At 28.5% G+C, this 19,469-nt stretch overlaps 2 protein-coding genes across 3 annotated transcripts in view; one reads left to right on the top strand and one right to left on the bottom strand.

Annotated features, from left to right (window-relative positions):
- The window catches only part of LOC117177478 (ATP-binding cassette sub-family F member 2), a 29,066-nt gene extending 27,312 nt beyond the window's left edge, over window positions 1-1,754 (bottom strand). The window contains exons 1-2 of the mRNA XM_033368201.1: window positions 1,613-1,754; window positions 1,047-1,226 (exon numbers count right to left, since the gene is read on the bottom strand). Coding sequence (XP_033224092.1) covers window positions 1,047-1,221 — 175 coding nt within the window. The 5' untranslated portion in view covers window positions 1,222-1,226; window positions 1,613-1,754. The remainder of the gene's footprint in view (window positions 1-1,046; window positions 1,227-1,612) is intronic.
- A 27-nt stretch (window positions 1,755-1,781) lies between these two features.
- Window positions 1,782-19,381, top strand: LOC117177477 (CCAAT/enhancer-binding protein zeta). Of its 2 annotated transcripts, XM_033368200.1 has the most exons (6): window positions 1,782-2,216; window positions 2,345-2,399; window positions 4,692-5,807; window positions 9,114-9,753; window positions 13,448-13,870; window positions 18,809-19,381. In XM_033368200.1, exons 3-6 carry the CDS (start codon window positions 4,692-4,694, stop codon window positions 19,318-19,320), a joined length of 2,691 nt encoding a protein of 896 aa, XP_033224091.1. In that variant the 5' UTR covers window positions 1,782-2,216; window positions 2,345-2,399; the 3' UTR covers window positions 19,321-19,381. The 2 variants fall into 2 exon arrangements, with proteins under 2 accessions (XP_033224091.1, XP_033224090.1); XM_033368199.1 differs by having other exon boundaries at window positions 1,782-2,399.
- The last annotated feature ends 88 nt before the right edge of the window (window positions 19,382-19,469 follow it).

Below are 19,469 nucleotides of genomic sequence, written 5' to 3'. Positions count from 1 at the left end.
TTATTGAAAATTTCAGAAAACATTGAAATTTACACAATTTTTCAATATCTAATTAAAAAAAAAAATAGATAAATTTACTTCACCCTGGGCCCATTTTATACAGAATTTCGAGAGGAAACAACCCTTTAAAAAGAACATTTTTTAGTTCTGGAATAATTAAAATTAATAAAACTTAATCAGTCATCAAAAAGAGATGTGCGAAGACTTTTACCCACCCGTGAATATTTTTTGTTTACATTCAAAGTACTAATTATAGTAAGGTCGAAATTGCAAATCTTGGAAATATTTAGTTATACTTATAAGTATCAAGATTTCATTATTAATTATGAGAACGATTTAAAACACATAAAAATTTTTATTAAACCAATTTCATGTTTTCTCGACCTCTTTTATTTCGCCGTGAATGGATTTTTAATAACCTAAGTATATCCAATATAATAAATAAATAATTTAAAGACTACAAATTTTTGTATAAAAATATTATGGCAAAGGATAATTTAAAAAAATATAAATTTGGTTAAATGATCATTCAGAACAATAAACAAGATGCCATATGCTAATTTGGAAAAATATTTGAAACCATACAAATGATGTCCAATTATAATTCGTAAAAATTAAAATTATGGCAAAAACTTATTCGGAAAAATAAAAATAATTCTATTGCAAAGTTGAAATTAGGACGAATAAAAATTATTATTAATGTTAAATAAACTTTCAGAAAACTCAAAAATATTGCAAATGATTATTCTGTAAAATAAAAATAAACTAAATGAACATTTGGAAGAATAAAAATGATGACCAATTATAATTCTTAAAAATTAAAATTATGACAAACGGTTATTTAGAAAAATCAAAGAGTAATTCTTAAAAATGAAAATTAGGGCAAAGGATTTTTCGCAAAAATAAAAATTATTCTATTTCAAAATTGAAATTCAAAGAAATAAAAATTATGATAAATTGTATTTCGGTCATATGAGATTCGGTAAAATAAACATTGGAGAAAACAAAAATTGGAAATATTTAAGCGCCTTGAATTCTCGACATACCCTCGGCACTCATAGGTGATCCATTGGTACCATTCTGGGTTTCTCCAGGAGCGGGACTCTCTTCCTTGCCATCCTCGTTCGTTTTTCCCGAAGTAGTTGGTTTCTTGCCAGATTGACGAGCCTTTGCAGCCTCCTTCTTCTTCTGTTGCTGCTTTTTCTTTGCATCGGACGGCATTGTGACTGAAATGATCAAATTTCCCTAGAGTACGTCAACTTTACTATTAAACGTACATGTGCCATATAAGCATCGTCCGCTGGAGTCCGTTAATATCTCCGTTACGTAAGATTACAGGTTAGGAATCTGTCAGCACGTGCACGAGGCCAATATAATTGAGATAATTCGCAGAAACGTGAGTACGAAAATTTCTAAGCATCGTGAAACAACGAGAAAGAGATGTGCCCGTGTGACCTCCAGCTGAGACAAGAGATTACCGCCAACATTCACCTTCCGCGAGAAAATTACGGCTCTATAAGGCTAGTCCAGCTGTCAAAAACGCACGTGTGACAAGGCGACGCGATCGACTTTCTTATGTTTTATATCGGTCTAGTCAAATTTGAGAAATTACCTTTATTGTGCGATAAAAAGAACTGCAGCGTTCGCCACACAGACACGTGTGTGAACGAGAAAAGGCAAAAGAGGCAAACGGCAAAGCGAAGCCGTCAAAAGACTTAAATGGAAAGGGGCAATGCAATGCGTTGCAGATGGCAGCAGTTGCCACTTGCCAGCAAAAATTTTCCAGAGATTTGCGTGGATTTGAACACCACGTGAACCGCTTTTGAACTTTCAAGACCTTTGCTTTGAACTTGATCCGGAAATCGTGATTCATTCTCTAGTTCCGCCCGCCTTTCTGGAAAAAGCGTCGATTTGGCAGAATCCTCGTTTATTTTTTTCTATGTTCGAACTCCAATCAAATACATTTGCTACATACTTTTTAAGTATTTAAAAATGTAAATTTGGAATAATAATTCAAGAAGATCCAGCAGAAAAAACGTTATTCGTATTTAGCACACAGTATTTCAGTCATCATCTACTTGACACGCTTGAATAACGCGCGCTTGTGAATCATCATGACGTCGTAAATCGATCTGTGGTCAAAAGTGGTCAAAATACTTTAACTTCAGATGGATGAAGGGAAACAGCAGGGAAGTGGAAAGTGAAGTTTTTACCACGTGTGTTTTCAGAATTTCTATCAGTAAACAGTTATTAAAAAGAAATAAGTTATGTGTGAAATAAAAACTAGTGGTTTCTACTCCTTCAGATTTAATTGTAACTGTTCTAAAGACTTTTAATTTTGTAGATGTTAGCAAGGTTCCACGAAAGGATAACCTACAATTTTTTACGTCACATGTAAGGTAAGATATAAATAAGTTTTAATTTTTAATTTATGCGAAAGTAATCCAAGATCGATATGCTTTATAATGATTAAATGCTAGAAGTGTGAAATATTACGTTATAATTTTAGAAGCTCCCTCGCCTTAAATACTTGAAATATTTTTATATAATGGATTTATTGGTTTAATAATAATATAGGGTGTAGCTGACCAGGAAAACCGGGAATTTTGTTCACCGGGAAATTACCGTGAATGTGATTTAATAAACGGGATTTTTCTCTCTGCTGTACTAATATGAAAATTAAAAGTGGTTTCTTATATATTATTACTATAATGCTGAGTTGATACAGGGAATTTGTTTTTAAAAACAATCATAATTGTCATTTAGAATTGACAAATTTTCAAAAGAATCAAGTGCAATTCTAACTTCTAATATTGAATACTCTAAAAGAATTACAATTTTATGTTGAGACAGGGGATTTCAGTGAAGAATAATAATTTCGACTTTGAGACAGGAAATTTCCTAAAAGATTTAATATAATTCTGAGGTAGGACGGGAGGAAGACATAAAAGAAGTATTTCAAAAATTCCCATAAGGTATAATAATTATCCTGACTTGGAACCGGGAATTTTAGTAAAGAAATATAATTTTGACTTTGGGACATGGAAATTCCGCGAAGAATAGAGTTGTTGCATGAAATTTAGATAATATATTTTTCAAATATTGCATATTCTGTTTTAAAATTTTGTACATTTAAAAATTCCTTTGAATACTTTATTTCTTAGAAGAAAATATGTAGAAAAAAAGTATCGAAAACTATTCAAACAACTCTCTGACCTTTGAACTTCATATCCTGTAAAGTGATAATCCAATTAGAATGATGGTATCATTGAGTAAAAAAGTATCTAGCTGGCAGCTTGCAAAAAACCAGATTTTACATTTTGGACCTTTTTTTCATACGTTTTAAAGATGTTTTTTAATAATAAGCCTAACCTATTTTCACATTTATTTCATAAAACGTATTTAAAAAGTATGAAAAAAGGCCCAAAAAGATGTTCAAAATGCTTATAATTTCACTAAAACCGGTAATCAGACTAATGTTTACTTCTGGTGCTGATCCAATGAGAATTCCCATTATTCCCGCAAAAAATTTAAAAAGGCAAACTTATTTTTAAAAACTTTCCTCAGGAAATTATACATCATTTTCGGTACTTCTTTAATTTAACTAGGAAAATTTTATTTGTAATTTGTGTTTTGACTTTTTAACTTGCAATTTTGTTAAGAAATATAATTTTTTTACTTTGGGACAGGGAATTTTTTACTTTAGGACAGTGAATTTTTGCATGTTACGAGAGTTTTGGTATAGAAATGACATGGTATTTTAGAAGATGAGATTTGCAAAAAATCCCTGTTCCAAGTCAGAATTTGAAACATCCCTCGTACAAATTTTGGAGAAACGGAGTTACCATATTTCTAAATTGTAACTATAATTTTTGTTGTGGTACATGTAATTTTTTACATGGTGCGAAAATAATTTGAATTCTAATTTATGAAAAGGGTATTTATAAAAACGAATTTAAACATTCTTTTTTTTCAATTAAAAATATATCAGAACTTTAAACTTTCCTCTTCCAAAATTTCAGAAAAAGGGAGTTTCTATAATTTTGACTTATAATAGACAATTTTGTGGATAAATATAATTCTAATTTGGAATAAAGAATTTTTTTAAATAAATTTAATATTTATTTGGTTATCTTAAGAAATTATTCTTTTGAGTGGGGACGGAGAACTTATGACATGGAACGGGAATTTAAAAAAAGAATTTTAATTCTGATTTATAAGTAGAAAATTAAAAAAATTCAGAATTATAATTCTTGTACAAAATTCTCTGTTCGAGATCAGAATTTTAATTTTTATGACAAAAAATAATCTGAAGTTAAAACTCAGAAATATCATTCTTTTCCCAAATTCCCTATTCCAAATCTTCTTTCTTTCCAAATCTTCTATCTTTTAAAATGTTTAGAAATCTCTTGAAAGCTTTCAAAATCGTTTGAAATCATTCAAATCTTTCGAACTTCGTGAAATTGACCGGGAAAATTAACAATTGACAGGAAGAAAATAGTGAATTTAAAATGATTCTCCGGCTAATATAATCTAACTTCAAACTTTCCAATTTTTTAAAACTTCATGTTCTAAAAAAGTGGTAAGAACTTTCAATTTATCCTGAAACCAAAACCGAAGATTTAACCCCAAGTTTTGATCTTTTTGCCTTTGTATAAAAATATAGTAAATAATTTGGTTTTAAATTTCAGATGAAAACCATTGCTGAATATTTGACACCATCCACAAATAAAAAATGGTACGAGGAGTTCCCAAAGGCACAAGCAATATGTACTCATTCAAAGTCGGAAGTCACAGTCATGGATTTAAAAGCCGAAGCAAAAACACATCTCGAAGCAGAGACAAACGCCTTTCAATTAAAACAATCAAAATCCAAAAATTCAGAATACGGTTGGCTCAAAACTGCCTTATCTCAAGGAACAAGTTCCGATAAAGTAGCAGCCAGCGTCGTTTTAATACAAGACAGTCCTAAACATAATCTCACAAGATTAACATCACTCGTCGGTCAAGTACGAGCAGCCAAGCAAAATCAATGTGGTATGATTGTCGCAGCTCTTCGAGATCTCTTCCTCACCGATTTGCTTCATCCGAAATTCAAACTTCTAAAATTCGAAGAGCAAGATTTAGACAAACTCGACAAATTAGGGGTTTCAAAAAATGCAGAAAAAAGCACTCCATTCATTTCCAAAAACAAACTACTTGCTCATTGGTATTTTGAAGATCAACTCCGAGAAATATACGAAAAATTTGTTGTTTGCCTGTCGCAAATCGCATCCAACACTGTCGATTCAAATCGAGAAAAGGCAGTTGCAATTATGAATGATCTTTTGATGGGAAATTCAGAACAGGAACACAAATTGCTGGATTTTCTCGTGAACAAAATCGGTGATCCGAGTAGTAAAGTTGCCTCAAAGGTGATTTTCTGTTTGAATAAATTACTGTTCGAGCACTCTAATATGAAAGTCGTGGTTCTTCGTGAAGTGGAGAAACTTTTGTTTAGGAATAATGTAGCTCCAAGAGCTCAATATTATGCAATTTGTTTGCTAACGCAATTTGTGCTGGACCGAGATGATGTTGAGACTGCGAATTCTCTGATTGACGTTTATTTTGCATTCTTCAAAGCTAGTTTGAAGAAAGGAGAACCTGATAGTAGAATGATGGCGGCGATTTTGACTGGCGTTAATCGGGCTTATCGATTCGCCAAAATCGAATCTGATAAGTTAAATGATCATATTGATTCGCTTTACAAAGTTGTGCATATTGGATCATTTAATGTTTCATTAAACGCGCTCAGTCTTTTGTTTCAAGTAAGTTGGATTTAATCAGAGCTTCTAAAAATAATTATTTGAAATTTCAGAGCGTCTAACGATCCGGGAATTTTTGGCACTAGGAAAAATATGAGAAAATGGCGGGAATTCGTGAGCTGATTTGGGAAATATGTGATCGGAAATTTAAATAGAAATGTTTATTTTCTACCTAAAATGATTATAAAATTATTTAGTTGAATTGTTATCTTTTTTCATTTATTATATTTATTATATGCTTAATTGGAATATCTTTCACTTTAATATTCTCCATTTTAGACTTCAATTTTTAAGCTTACATTTTAATTTGAAGAGTTTAAAAATGCAGTTTTAAATATTGAAACAATTAAAAATTAGAAGATTTTGGATAAAAAACATTTTTATTTGCTTAACTGTGAATATAAATTAATTAATTATTCTTGAAATTGAACTGTACTTTAAAACTTAAAATGTAAATAATAATTGATTTTACAAGACGATTCGGAGCAGTTCACAATTTTAGAATTTGCAGATTTTAACGTTAAAAATTAATCTATTTCCATTGGAAAATCTTATTCGTTAAACAAATTTAAACGCCCGATTGAACCTTTATATACTATTATTAATTTTAAATTATCTCCAAATTAATATATTCATAATTAAGGGCTTTTTTTAAACTTCAAATATTATTTCAGTCTAAAAAAATTCCATTTTTAAACCATTCAATTTGAAATTTTTTGTTTGGGAAAACAACAATTACTTCATATTTAGAAATATCTGACTGTTTATTTAAAATTAGTAATTATATATTGAATATTTAAAAGTAAACTTTTAACGTTACAATTTTAATTGTTTCAAAAAATTCAAAATAATAAAAAATTTGACATTAATTCAAACAATTTAAACGAAATTTCTACGTTTACTGACAAATTTCGAACAAAAAATTTAGAAGCTTTTTAAGAATTTCGAAAGCCCTCAGAAGAATAAAAAACATTTCCTTGGAAAATTTAAAATGATTTTTTATTTTGAAAAATTAATTTTAAGCGAATATTTAAAGACATTTAAAAAGATTGAAAAAACTATCAACAATTAATGTGGAAAATTGTTAGGCAAATTTTTTATTTGGCAGGATTTTTAAAAAATTGGTAGGAACAATTTTATAAAAAGTTCGAATCATTTAAAAAGACCTTTAGAAGTTCTGAAAAATTAAAAAAAACGAATAAAAATTAAAAAAATGTAAAACAACATGTAGATGTTTCAAGTTCTTAATATAAAATTTGAAAGCATTTTAAGTATTTTTAAACTAGTATTTAAATTGAAAAAAATTTAACTTTAAATTTAAGAAATGTTCAGTTTACAAAAAAAATGTAATCGTTCAATTTTCAATGTTACTAGCTTAAAAATACTTCAAATGATATAATTTAATAAAAGTGTATTTATTGATTGATTCTTTAATTAGTAACTTCCATTTATACGTGTAAATTATTGAGCATTTAAATATAATATTTTTGAATGAAAAAACTTTAAAACTTAAATTTTTAATGTTAAAAATTCAAGAGTTTCACTCTGAGTGCTTTAATTTGCAGCTCAGTTTTTATTATGTTTAAAAATTTTTTAGAAATATTAATAATTGGAAACTTTTAAATTCATTATTTAAAAGTAAACACTTTTTTTAACTAGAATTTAAATTATTTTAATTTTAATTCCTTTGAATTAAATAATTGTTCAGTTATTATTTATACATTCAAATTGTAAAATATTATTTGCAAATTAAAAGTTTAACAAATTGAAAAAGTTCAAATTCTGATTATTAAAGTTTAAATTTAGTTCTTTGAAATTTTAAAGAATCAAGGCTTCCTATTTGAAACAATTTAATTGCAAATTGGTTTTGAATTTGTTATTTTTAATGGCTCATTTTAAATAAAAAGTCAATATTTTAAAATATTAAACAACGTTTTTGTTTAATTAAAACAATTTAAGTTGCCATGGCTAAAAAATGGAATATTTTAGACTGAAATAATATTTGAGCGGAGGATTTAAAATTTAATTAAAGCATTAATTGTGAATCAATCGAAAGTATTTATTTCAAGTTATTTTGAAACTGAAAATAGTTCATAAAGTTTCAGTCGAATGTTTAAATACTAAAGCTTCTGTATTGAAACATTTTATTTTTAACGCTAAATTCTATACATTTTTTAATTCCTACAGATTCAAAATGATCTTCTAAAATCAACTTTTCAATTTTTAATACTTGAATTGCAGTTAGTCAACTTAAAAATTGTTACAAAAATACACTTGAAAATGAAGACTTGAAATAGAAAATTTTTAAACTTAAGATTTTAGGATTACGTATTATGAACTTGAATGATTTCATAATTTAAAAAGTTAACAATTGAACCTAACATTTTTAAAAACCTGACATCAGATTTATTTAAAATTTCATTTATATAATGTTGTATGAAATTTACGATATTTCAAATGATTACATAGATTTTTCTTCGAAACATTTGTAAAATACCCGGTCAAAAAGTAAATTCACTATTATTTCCCGGGATTTTCGGGTGCAACGGCTAACACGTTTCAAAATGATTAGTTTTAGGGTAAAAAATCAAAATTCGAAAAGGTCGAAAAAGTCAATTTCCATCAAATTGATTTCATGTTTTTGTGTTTATTTGTTCTGAAAAATTGTTAATTAGCAGTTTTTTTTCTTCAAATTTTTACTTTTATTTGTGATAGTATTTGTTTTAATAATTGCTGCAATATTTTTGCTCAACGCACATATCGCCATATCGTGGAAGTTTTTCTAATTAATTTTTTTGTTTTAATTTTGTTATATTTTTGCACGTTTCATAAACACTTTTTTCACAAGCTCCAGAATCAATCATTTAATTTAGATGGTAAAATAAATAAATTTTTGTTTGCTCCTTGAAACGTTCATCCTGGCTCGCTTCAAATTTTACATTAGAAGTAATAAATATCTTATTTTTCTGATTGACATGATGTTCTCAATTTTTATTTCAAGGTATTTTCTTTAAAACTTATCATAAATCGGCCCTTTTGGTGACATCTTATCTATCCCAATTAAAGAATTTTTTTATTTTTCTAGTATCGTTTACTAATTTTGTAATCAATAATAAAGAGCAAAAATGAAACACGTATGCAAACAAAAAAACGGGAAAGACGTTAATTTCGATTCGGGAAATTCGAAAACGATTTTGAACACGAAGTTTTGCTAGACAGTCTGAATTTAAATAACCTTGTAATATTGTACTGACATTAAATAGAAAAAATTCCAAAATAAATCTAATAAATATCTTCAAACCATTTCAGGTCGTTGGTAAGAATCAAGTGCAGCTGAACAGATTTTACTCCACTTTTTACAGAAAACTCGTAGATCCTCAAATCGGAATAGCAAATAAACGAGCCATCTTTCTGAATTTATTATATCGTGTTTTGCGAAATGATCATAGCGTAATTCGCTTGCAGGCTTACATAAAAAGAATTTTCCAAGTTACTCTCTACTACCCTGCCAACATGGCTTGTGCGACACTTTACGTTGTATCCCAAGTTTTGAAATCAAGGAAAGATACCAAACAGATTCTTGCACGTTTCGAACATGAAGTTAAAATTGAAACTGAAACAATTTTGGAAGAGAAGGAAGAATCCGACAGTGATGAGGAAAATGAAAGGATAGAAAGGGAAAAGAAAAGACTTGAAGAGGATAGTAATATAGTATTATCAAATGTTACTACAGATCCTTTTTCTAAACCCGTTTCCAAGAAGGAAGAAGTCATAGAAATTAAAGAAGAACCTAAAATTAAGGAGGAATTCAATCCTGATAAAGAATACGATCCGTTTTGTCGAAATCCACTTGGCTCGGGAGCAAATAACACTTTCTGTTATGAGCTTTTTGCACTATCGAATCATTTTCATCCAAGTGTAGCACTTTTTGCACAAAATATAATGGAAGGTAATTATCAAAATTAGAATAAAATAAAATTATATCTATTTTTTCAGTATTTCAAAGGATTTAAATTTAATAACCACATACAATACTCAAATTTAAACAGCGGGTTGATCAAATGATCACTCTCTACTAAAATTATTCTAAAATTCATATTTAATTTTAATATCCACATGAAATATTCAAATGGAATGAGAGGTTGATAACATGAAAAATAGTGCCCAAGACTTCCTGAAATCTTTATGCAGGAACTTCTTTAAATGATGGAATTATTTTATTACTATTTTAGAAAAAAATTAGACTAGTGCTACTATTTTCTAAAATTTCTCGCTAATGCAACTATTTTTTATCACTGATTGGTTGAGATAAGATATCAAAAATCGAATTTCCAAACAATTTCCAAATTTTTAAAGAATTTTAAAGATATACTACATATTTCAAGATAATATATGCGATTTCAAAGTATTTCAAGGAATTTGAACGAACCTAAGACATTTTGTAGAATCTCTAAGGACTTCAAAGATTTCAAGGAATTTGAAATGGGTGTCAAAGGATTTGAATGGATTTTAAGGAATTGTCAGAGATTTTTAGAGGGTAAACGAAACTGGATTAAATATTAAGGGATTTTATGGGGTCTCCTAGGATTTTAAAGATTTAAACATTTTTATCCCTCAAACGGTACACTACTTTCTGGCCCCTACTAAAGGTACCCTGGTGCGAATCTAGCTTTTGCATTTTCAACTTCGAATATAAAAAAGATTGAGACTAGAAAAATGTTAAACACATGTTTTTTGTGTGAAATTTCCTGCTAAATCTATTGTTCCTATAGAAATTGGGATAATCATTAATTTTACCCATGATAATTTGTTATAAATAAAGCATCTTTTTTTAAAAATAACTTTTTTGGAAAAAATTCGCCATTTCTTCGAATTTTATTCAAATTAATTAAACTTTGCTGGATTTGGCAGTTAAAGGAACACACAATCATGAAAAAATATTGTTTATGCCGAGAATGTGTATCTAGTATTTTTCCCGCTAGGTCAAAGTTGGGGTGTTTTCAAATACATGATTTACAGTTATGAAGGAAGAGAATTGAAAGTAATGCAACAATTACATGAAAATTTTTTTAGTTAGAATTTCTCTCGAATTTTTTCAACAAGAAATGCTCACTATTCGCGTTATTTTTGTCATTCGATGCACATTGATGAACGATGGTCGTCGCACTTCCTTCGCATACATATTGGGCATCTGCAATGCATCTAATGGAAAAAGATCACATTTTTGCCAAATTTATAGGAAATTATCATGAAAAATTGACAAATAACAAATAAATGTACATAAACATACTTACATTCAACAAACGAACAAAACTCCTCTACTTGAGAACAATATTTAGAAATTCCAGCTCGCCAAACTTTACCGCACGTAAAAGGTACACAGGTGTTGATTCGCACTCATTCGATTTGCTCGTCCTTCTATCTCGGAGAGATCAATGAAACTGGAACTAACAGGACTTGGGCCTGAAACCTTGGGGTTCAGAAATATTTGTCGCGGTGGCGATAATTCCGTACAGCTGTCTATGATCAAATGCTACCAACTTTTCAAAAACGACGGTGCGAATTCGTACCAGTGTACTGTTTGACGGTTAAAGAAATATTAGAAGATATTTAAAATTTCAAGATATTGTACGGGTTTTCAAAAGATTTCTAGTATAGAGATTATACAAGATTTAAGGGATTTTAAGAATCTCGAAGGATTTAAAAATATATAGTGCATTTTAAAAGATTCCGAGGAATTTAAAGAGACTTTAAATAGAATTTAATTTCATTTAAATTACGAGAATTTAAATAACTTCGTAATATTATATAATTTTTTAAGGAATTCGAAGTGATTTCGTAAGATTTCAAGAAATTTTACAGTATCTCGCGGATTCAAAGGATTTGAAATGAAGCAAAAAGATTCCATAGGATACTAAGGAATTTTTATATAGATATCAAGGGACTTAAAAAAAGGATAGTTTTTTAGGGGTTTCACAGGATTTTAACAGAATTCAAGGAATTTCAAAGCTTTTAGGGTATTTTAAAATATCGAAGATTATATCATTTTTAAAGGAATTTTCAAAGATATATGTATATATGTAATGCAATCGTCCAAATTTTCAATCTCTGATTTTAAACGGATTTTTATGTTTCGGCACTCACAGAATCCGAAAACCATAAAATTTCATTGGCGTTGGTCCAATCGCTTTGTCCAATCGCGTCCGCATTTGATGCACTTCTGAAGGTCCCCAAAATAATCAGATATTTCGAACCAAAATTAAAAAATTGAGAGCATTTTCAAAATTTTGAAATTTTTGTTGTTGAAATTTTAGAAATTGTTGTCAAAGCTTCTTATAGGTGGGTAAAAGACTTGCAATTTATGTAAATAAAATTTTTTATTTTGATGAAAATTAGAAGTTATATACTTTTAAAAATTTGAAAATTTTCTAAAAATAGAAAAAAATGATTTTTTTTATAGATCCAAAAATTTCATTCAAAATTTTCACCAGATACCAAATATATTTCAAAACTATTCTACCCGAATATTTCGATTAGCCAAAAATTAAAAAAATTATAGCATTTTCAAAATTTTCAATTTTCTTTTAACTTATACAAATTTTTGTCAAATTTTCTCATAGATGTGTCAAAGACTTGCAAATTATCCAAATAAAATGTTTAATTTTCATGAAAATTGGTAAAGTTATATACTTTTCGAAAATTTTCAAAAAATTGAAAAAATTATTTTTTCCATAAATCCAAAAATTTTATTCAAAATTTTCAGTAGATACCAAATACATTTCAAACTATTCTAGCCGAATGTTTCGATTAGCACACATTTTTAAAAATTACAGCCTGCATAATCTAACAGTAGAGCGCGAAGCGCGATTATGGCAATGAGAATGTAATCGTCAAGGCTGTAGGTGCTTTGAGAACCTTCTTTAATGTCAAATTAAAGAAAACAGGTTCAGCGCGAGATAAATATACTATTCAGCGCGAAGCGCGAGACTGAAAAGTCACGCTCAAACTAGCGAGCGAAGCGAGCCGCGCGCGCAGCTTGCTACGAGAATGTGTCCGCAAAGCGGACAGATTTTTTAAATTGTGGGCTAATCGAAAAATTCGGCTAGAATAGTTTTTAAATATATTTGGTATCTAGTGAAAATTTTGAATGAAATTTTTGGATCTATGACAAAATTTTTTTTCTATTTTTTGAAAAGTATATAACTTTTCTAATTTTCATCACAATAAAAAATTTTATTTAGATAATTTGCAAGTCTTTTACCCACCTAACTTTGACACACATTTATACAATTTTAAGAAAAAAAAATTTCCAAATTTTGAAAATGCTCTTAATTTTTCAATTTTGGTTGGAAATGTCCGATTAACGAACTCAACCTTCATTTTGGGGACCTTCAGAAGTGTATGAGATGCAGACTCGATGGGACAAATTCTTCGAAAGTTAGCGTAGCTACAACATTCAGGTAACTATACATACAGACAGACAGACACCGACAAAAAATTTTAAAATTAGAATTTTATATGTTATATGATTCATTTATTGGAAAAATTATATCGGACTTTGGAAACAACCCTATTTAAAAGTCCTTAAAGTCCAAAAATTTCAAGAGCAGAATAATTCGAAAACATGTATTTCTTGTTTGCAGGAAAAACGATAGATTATACTGGCGATCCACTGGCAGATTTGAACTTGATTCGATTCTTGGATCGGTATGTTTACAAGAACCCAAAGAAATTGGAAAGCAAATCTGTGACGAGAAAGGGTGATCCACTCGCTCAACGTGCTGGTTACGTTCCTCAAGGCGTGCGCGCTGTTCCTGTCGACAGTGAAGCGTATTTGAATGAAAGAGAAGACAGAATTCCAGTAGACGAACTGTTTCTGTATCAGTTTTTGAAGAGGAGGAAAGAAACGAGAGGAACGGTCGAGGACGATGACGATGGTGACAACGAGAGTGTTACAAGTGAAGATTTCAATGCTATGTTGGATGGTCTCGCCAAAGATAAAGATTTAGGAGATTTTGATATCGCCGGTAATATTGATACGTCAATGGCAAAGAGTAAGAAAACAGGTACGTATCCAAGAAAATAGGTTATAAACCAGTTTCTTTCTTCTGTTATCAAAGGGTTTACAAGGTATTTAATATAAGATATGATGGATTCCAGGCCTCAACAGTGCGCCTATGCGATAAAATAGACAGGAGCATAAACTTATAATATTGAATTGCACAATTTGTACATAAGAGTGGCTCAAAAACCCTTTTTTGTTTTAGAGGGCAACAATGCCCCACCCCCATTTTTTTCCAAATCCGAAAAAATAAATCCCCTGATTTTTAATTTTTTTATTCTGGGTTTGACTTGAAGTTTCCCATGTAAACTGCATGGGGAAAAATCACGTTTTTGAGTTTTTGGAATAATTTTTTAGGGTTTGAAAAATGTGACGGGAGAGTATGGGGGCATGTAGAGAATTATCCAACCAAGAGTTTCATATATTAGACACATGGATTTGACACCCCTACACACCCCCCGAGTACTTGAAAACTACTCTTAAAACAAAAAATGTTAATTCTTCTTTAAATCGACCTTTTGAGCACTGTATTCCGGTCTATTTTTTACTTAAAATTATTAATATTGGTCTAGTGGAATATTTATTATCATAAATTAATAAACAAATGGAATTTGTTTAAATAATTTTTTTTTCGAAAATTTGTTTTTTTTTTCCTTAAAATCATTTCTATTAGTCTACAGGAATATTTAATAGCATTAGTTCATTAATTTTTAATTGTTTAAACTAATGAAATATGTTTAAATAATTTTTTTTAATTCGTTTTTTCCCTAAAAATCATTACCATTGGTCTAGTGGAATATTTATAAACTTTAGTTCATTAATTTTCAACTATTTGAACAAATGGAATTTTTTAAAATAATTTCCTTTCGAATTTTTTAAAAATAAAAATTATTACTGTGGGTCTAGTAGAATATTCATCAGCAATAATTAATTACTGAATAATAATTTAATAATAATTAATTTATCAGTATTATTTAAGTAACAATTTTCATTCAAAAAAATTAATTAAGCAATGTTGATAAATATTCCACTGAAGAAATATTAATATTTTTTAATATTAAAATTATTAAAACAAATTCCATTTGTTTAAACAATGGAAAATTACTGAATTAGTGTTAATAAATATTCCACTAGACAAACAGTAATAATTTTTAAGGAAAGAAAACGAATTTTTAAAACAAATTGTTTAAGCAAATTACATTTGTTTAAGCAATAAAAAATATTTAACCAATGTTAATAAATATTGTACTAGACTAATAGTGAAAATTTGTAGGAGAAAAAAACGAATTTTCGAAGAAAAAATTATTTAAACACATTCAATTTGTTTCAATAATTAATAATTAATTAACCTATGATAATAAATATTCCACTGGACCAATATTAATAATTTTAAGTAAATAATAGACCGGAATACAGTGCTCAAAAGGTCGATTTAAAGAAGAATTAACATTTTTTGTTTTAAGGATAGTTTTCAGGTACTCGTGGGGGTGTGTTAGGGGTATGAAACTCAAAAAAGTGATGCAAAAAAATTTTTCCACGCATTTTTTGACCACCCTATTGTACATAGCATAATAATATTATACTAAATGCAAATTGGACAGAAATAACGATAAATAGTAAATAATAACAAATACGGGTATAAAATTCATATTGCCAAAAATTTCACAAAGATTTAAAAAATTTCACAAATATTACCAAATATTAAAAAAATATTTCAAATATTTCTCAAAGGTTTCTAAAGATTGCAGAAAGGTTTGACAAAGATTTCAATTATTTCTTAAAGATTTCAAAGATTTCAAAAAAATTTAAATTATTTCGTAACAATTTCGGAGAGATTTGAAATATTTTACAAAGACATAAATGATTTCCAAAAGACATCAAATATTTCGCAAAGATTTTGGAGAGATTTAAAAGAATTTACAAAGGCATCAAAGCTTTCCCAAAGATTTCAATAATTTCACAAATATTTCCAAAATTTCAAGCATTTTTTCGCAAGTATTTCCAAATATTTCAATGGTTTCCCAAAGATGTCAAAGGTTTTAAGTATTTCCCAAACATTTTGCCTGGATTCAAAAGATTTTACAAAGAGATCAATGATTTCCCAAAGATTTTAATACTTTTACAAATATTACCAAATATTTCGTAAAGAGTTCAGAAAGATGTCACAAATATTAGAATGATTTCCCAAAGATTAAAAAAATATCGCAAAGTTATCGTATATATTTAAATGTCACAGACTTCAATGCTTTTCCAAAGATTTCCTAAAGATTTCAAAGATTTCCCAAAGATTTCAAATGTTTTGCAAAGATTTGAAGAATTTCACAAATATTTCAAAGATTTCAGTGATTTTCTATGGATTTCACAAAGATTTCAAATATTTCGCAAAGATTTTGAATATTTTAAAAAGATTTCACAAAGACTTAAATGATTTCACAAAGATTTCAACCATTTCCAAAATATATCAAATATTTACAAAATATTTTCAAAGGATTTCAATGATTTTCCAAACATTTCGTAAAAGTACTGGATATTTCGCAAAGAATTTTGATAGATTTACAAGATTTCACAAAGATTTAAATTATTTTCCAAAAATTTCACAAAGATATTAAACTTTTTTACAAATATTAGCAAAAATTTCGCAAGTATTTAAACAATTTCACCAATATTATCAAATATTTTAAATATTTTACAAAGATTTCAATTATTTTCTAAACATTTCACACATACATACACACACATAGAATATTGTATTTATATGATATTATTTCACAAATATTTCTGGTACATTTCTGTAAAAATTCAAATGATCTGATAAATGTAATTATTCGATTTCAGGGGGGGGGGATATTAATGATTTGCCCCTTCCTGGGCGATATCTGAGGGGGACATTGCCCACTGTGCCCCCTAAAGCTCTGTCACCTCTGCTCATTGGGTACTTTTTCCGCACGCAAAGTTTAACAAATTCAGGATAAACTAATAAGGTTTCAAAACATTTAAATTTAAATTCAACAGAATTCAAATGAATTGGGAAAAGAAATTTTGAATAAAAAAAATTCCATCGATTTCCGTAAAATAGGAATGCATTTAGAGGAATTTAAGGTAAACGAAAAGATTTCGATGAAATTAATAAAAATTCAAGGTGAATTAAAAGAATTCAAATGAGTTAAAAACAATTAGAAAATATGGAAAAACTTAATTGAATTTAGCATAATTTAATAAATTTAGAAGAATTCAAAAGAATAAAAAAAATCAAGTGTATTCCAAGGAATTAAAAAGAATTCAGCGTGAATAAAAAATAATAATTTAAAGTTTTTGAAACTCTACTAATGTTGAACCATAAACTGACTAATGACTACAATACAATTAAAAAGAATTAAAATAAATTTAAAAGAATGGGAAAAATCGAGAAAAAATTATTTCCGCAAAATTTGAGTGAATTTAGATGAATTTAAGGAAAACAAGAAGAATTCGATCTAATTCATAAAAAAGCGAACTGGATTTTAAAAAAATCAAGTGAATTCAAAACAATCAGTAAGTTTTAAATGAATTTATAAAAGTGAAAAGGGCGTTCCAAAGAATCTTATGAAATTTCTAAAGACTTCAGACAAGTTTAAGACTTAAAATGAATCAAAAATTTAAAAAGTTCTTTGAATTGAGTAAAATCGAGTGAATTTAGAAAAATTCAAAAGAATATAAAAGAATCCAGGATAAATTAGTAAGAATTCAGGGCGAATTCCAAATGAAATGCAAAAATATTTGAAAATCTTTTCAAATCTTTGAAACCCTACTAATTTCTTACCAAAAAGTGACTAAGGTCTACATTTCAATTCAAGTGAATTGGAAAAAATGTTTAAAATAAAAAAAAATCCATTTATTTCAGTAAAATTTAAGTGAATTTAGAGAAATTTAAGAGAAACAAGATGAATTCGGCAAAAATAAAACTGAATTTATAAAACAATGAAGTGAACTCAAACAATATAAAAATATGAACAAATTCATTGAGTTCGGTAAGTTTGAAATGAGTTTAGAAAAATTAAAATGGCATTCAAAAGAATTTGATGAAATTCCTACGGATTTATAGTGAGTTTGGAAGACTTTAAAATGAATTAAACAAAAACTTTGAAAAAACCATTGAATTGATTAAAATTGAGTGCGTTTAGAAGAATTCAATTAAAAAAAATTCACTTATTGTGAATAAATTCTTCGAAATAAATTAAAATATTAAATTTCTAAAATTATTTAAATCTCTTGAAAATGCCTGGGAATGTTTTGAAATACCCTAATATATTTCAAATCCTTTAAAATCCCGTTTAATTACTGCAACCAATTAAAAATTTCTTTTTAATCTTTTGAAATAACCTAAAATATTGCAATTTCCTTCAAGTATCTTGAAACCCCTTGCAATTTTTTAAATCCTCATCCTAAAATATTTCAAGCGCTTTGAAATCCCTTCGAATATATTTAAATTCCCTAAAATCTTTCAAATTAACAGCTCTTAAAATGCCTTAGAAGTTTGATAAATACCCCAAAATCTCTTCAAATTATTGAAATGTATCAAAAATTTTCTGGAATCTTTAAAAATACCCTGAAATATATCAAAAGGATTCTGAACAATTCAGAAATAGATATAGAACTGCGTTAAATGTTGATTAACCCATGAGTCAATTTATTGAAAGAAAAGTGACTTACAAAAATTTCCTTATTTTTGGTTTTTCAAGATGGCTGACTCTTGGGAGTAAATAGGGCGCAAATTTTAAAAATAGGGTACCCCAAGGACCTTGACTGAATATAGGGACTGGTCTGTGAAGCCTGGAGTGTCATTTTTTACCATTTGTGTTTAAAAATCAGTTGTAACTCTGCAGTATGCAATTTCAAAATGTACTATTTGAAATCTTTAAAAATTAAAAAGTATTTCAAAGGCTATTTTCAAAAACTTTTACAGGTAAATCTTCCGATGATGAAGACGACGAAGAAGAAGATGATGGTGAAAGTATAGAAGGCGATCTGGACGAAGATGATTTTGAAGAAGGTGACGACTTCGAAGAAGGCTTGGAAGATGAAGAAATGGAAGATTTGAGCGACGTAGATTTGGAAGGTATGGACGATGATTTAAGTGACATGGATTTCAGTGACGAAGGCGACGACGAGGATACTCTTCGGGAAGAACTCGCGTCAATAAAGAAAACTGGAAAGTCCAGTAAGAAAAAATCGAAAGACGAGAATGTTTTCATGTCAGCTGAGAAGTTCGCTGAAATGCTGGAAGAACAGGGAAATTCAAAAATTAAACACGGAGGAAGCAATTCGATGAGCACAGTCGATGGAGCCGGTTTCAAACAATTAAATTGGGAGAGTAAAAAGAACCAACGATTTTCTGGTCCTCGTTTCGGCAAAAAAGGGAAAAGGACCAAGAGTTTTAAGAGTAACAAGAAAAGTTCGAAAAGGCAGAAGCGATAGAATTAAAAATAAGTGAAATAAAATTGTAAGATATTCAATAAAGGTACTTTTACTTTTTAAATTTCACATGCGTTGATAGCTCTGAATTTAAGGAACTAAGTAAATTTAAATATTTCTGTCGCAAACTAACAGTATACACACGCGACGTT

The sequence above is a fragment of the Belonocnema kinseyi genome, chromosome 7 (genome assembly GCF_010883055.1).
Source record: "Belonocnema kinseyi isolate 2016_QV_RU_SX_M_011 chromosome 7, B_treatae_v1, whole genome shotgun sequence".
NCBI classification, from domain to species: domain Eukaryota; kingdom Metazoa; phylum Arthropoda; class Insecta; order Hymenoptera; family Cynipidae; genus Belonocnema; species Belonocnema kinseyi.
Note: the sequence above shows the minus strand (reverse complement) of the source record. Positions and strands in the feature narration are given on the sequence as shown.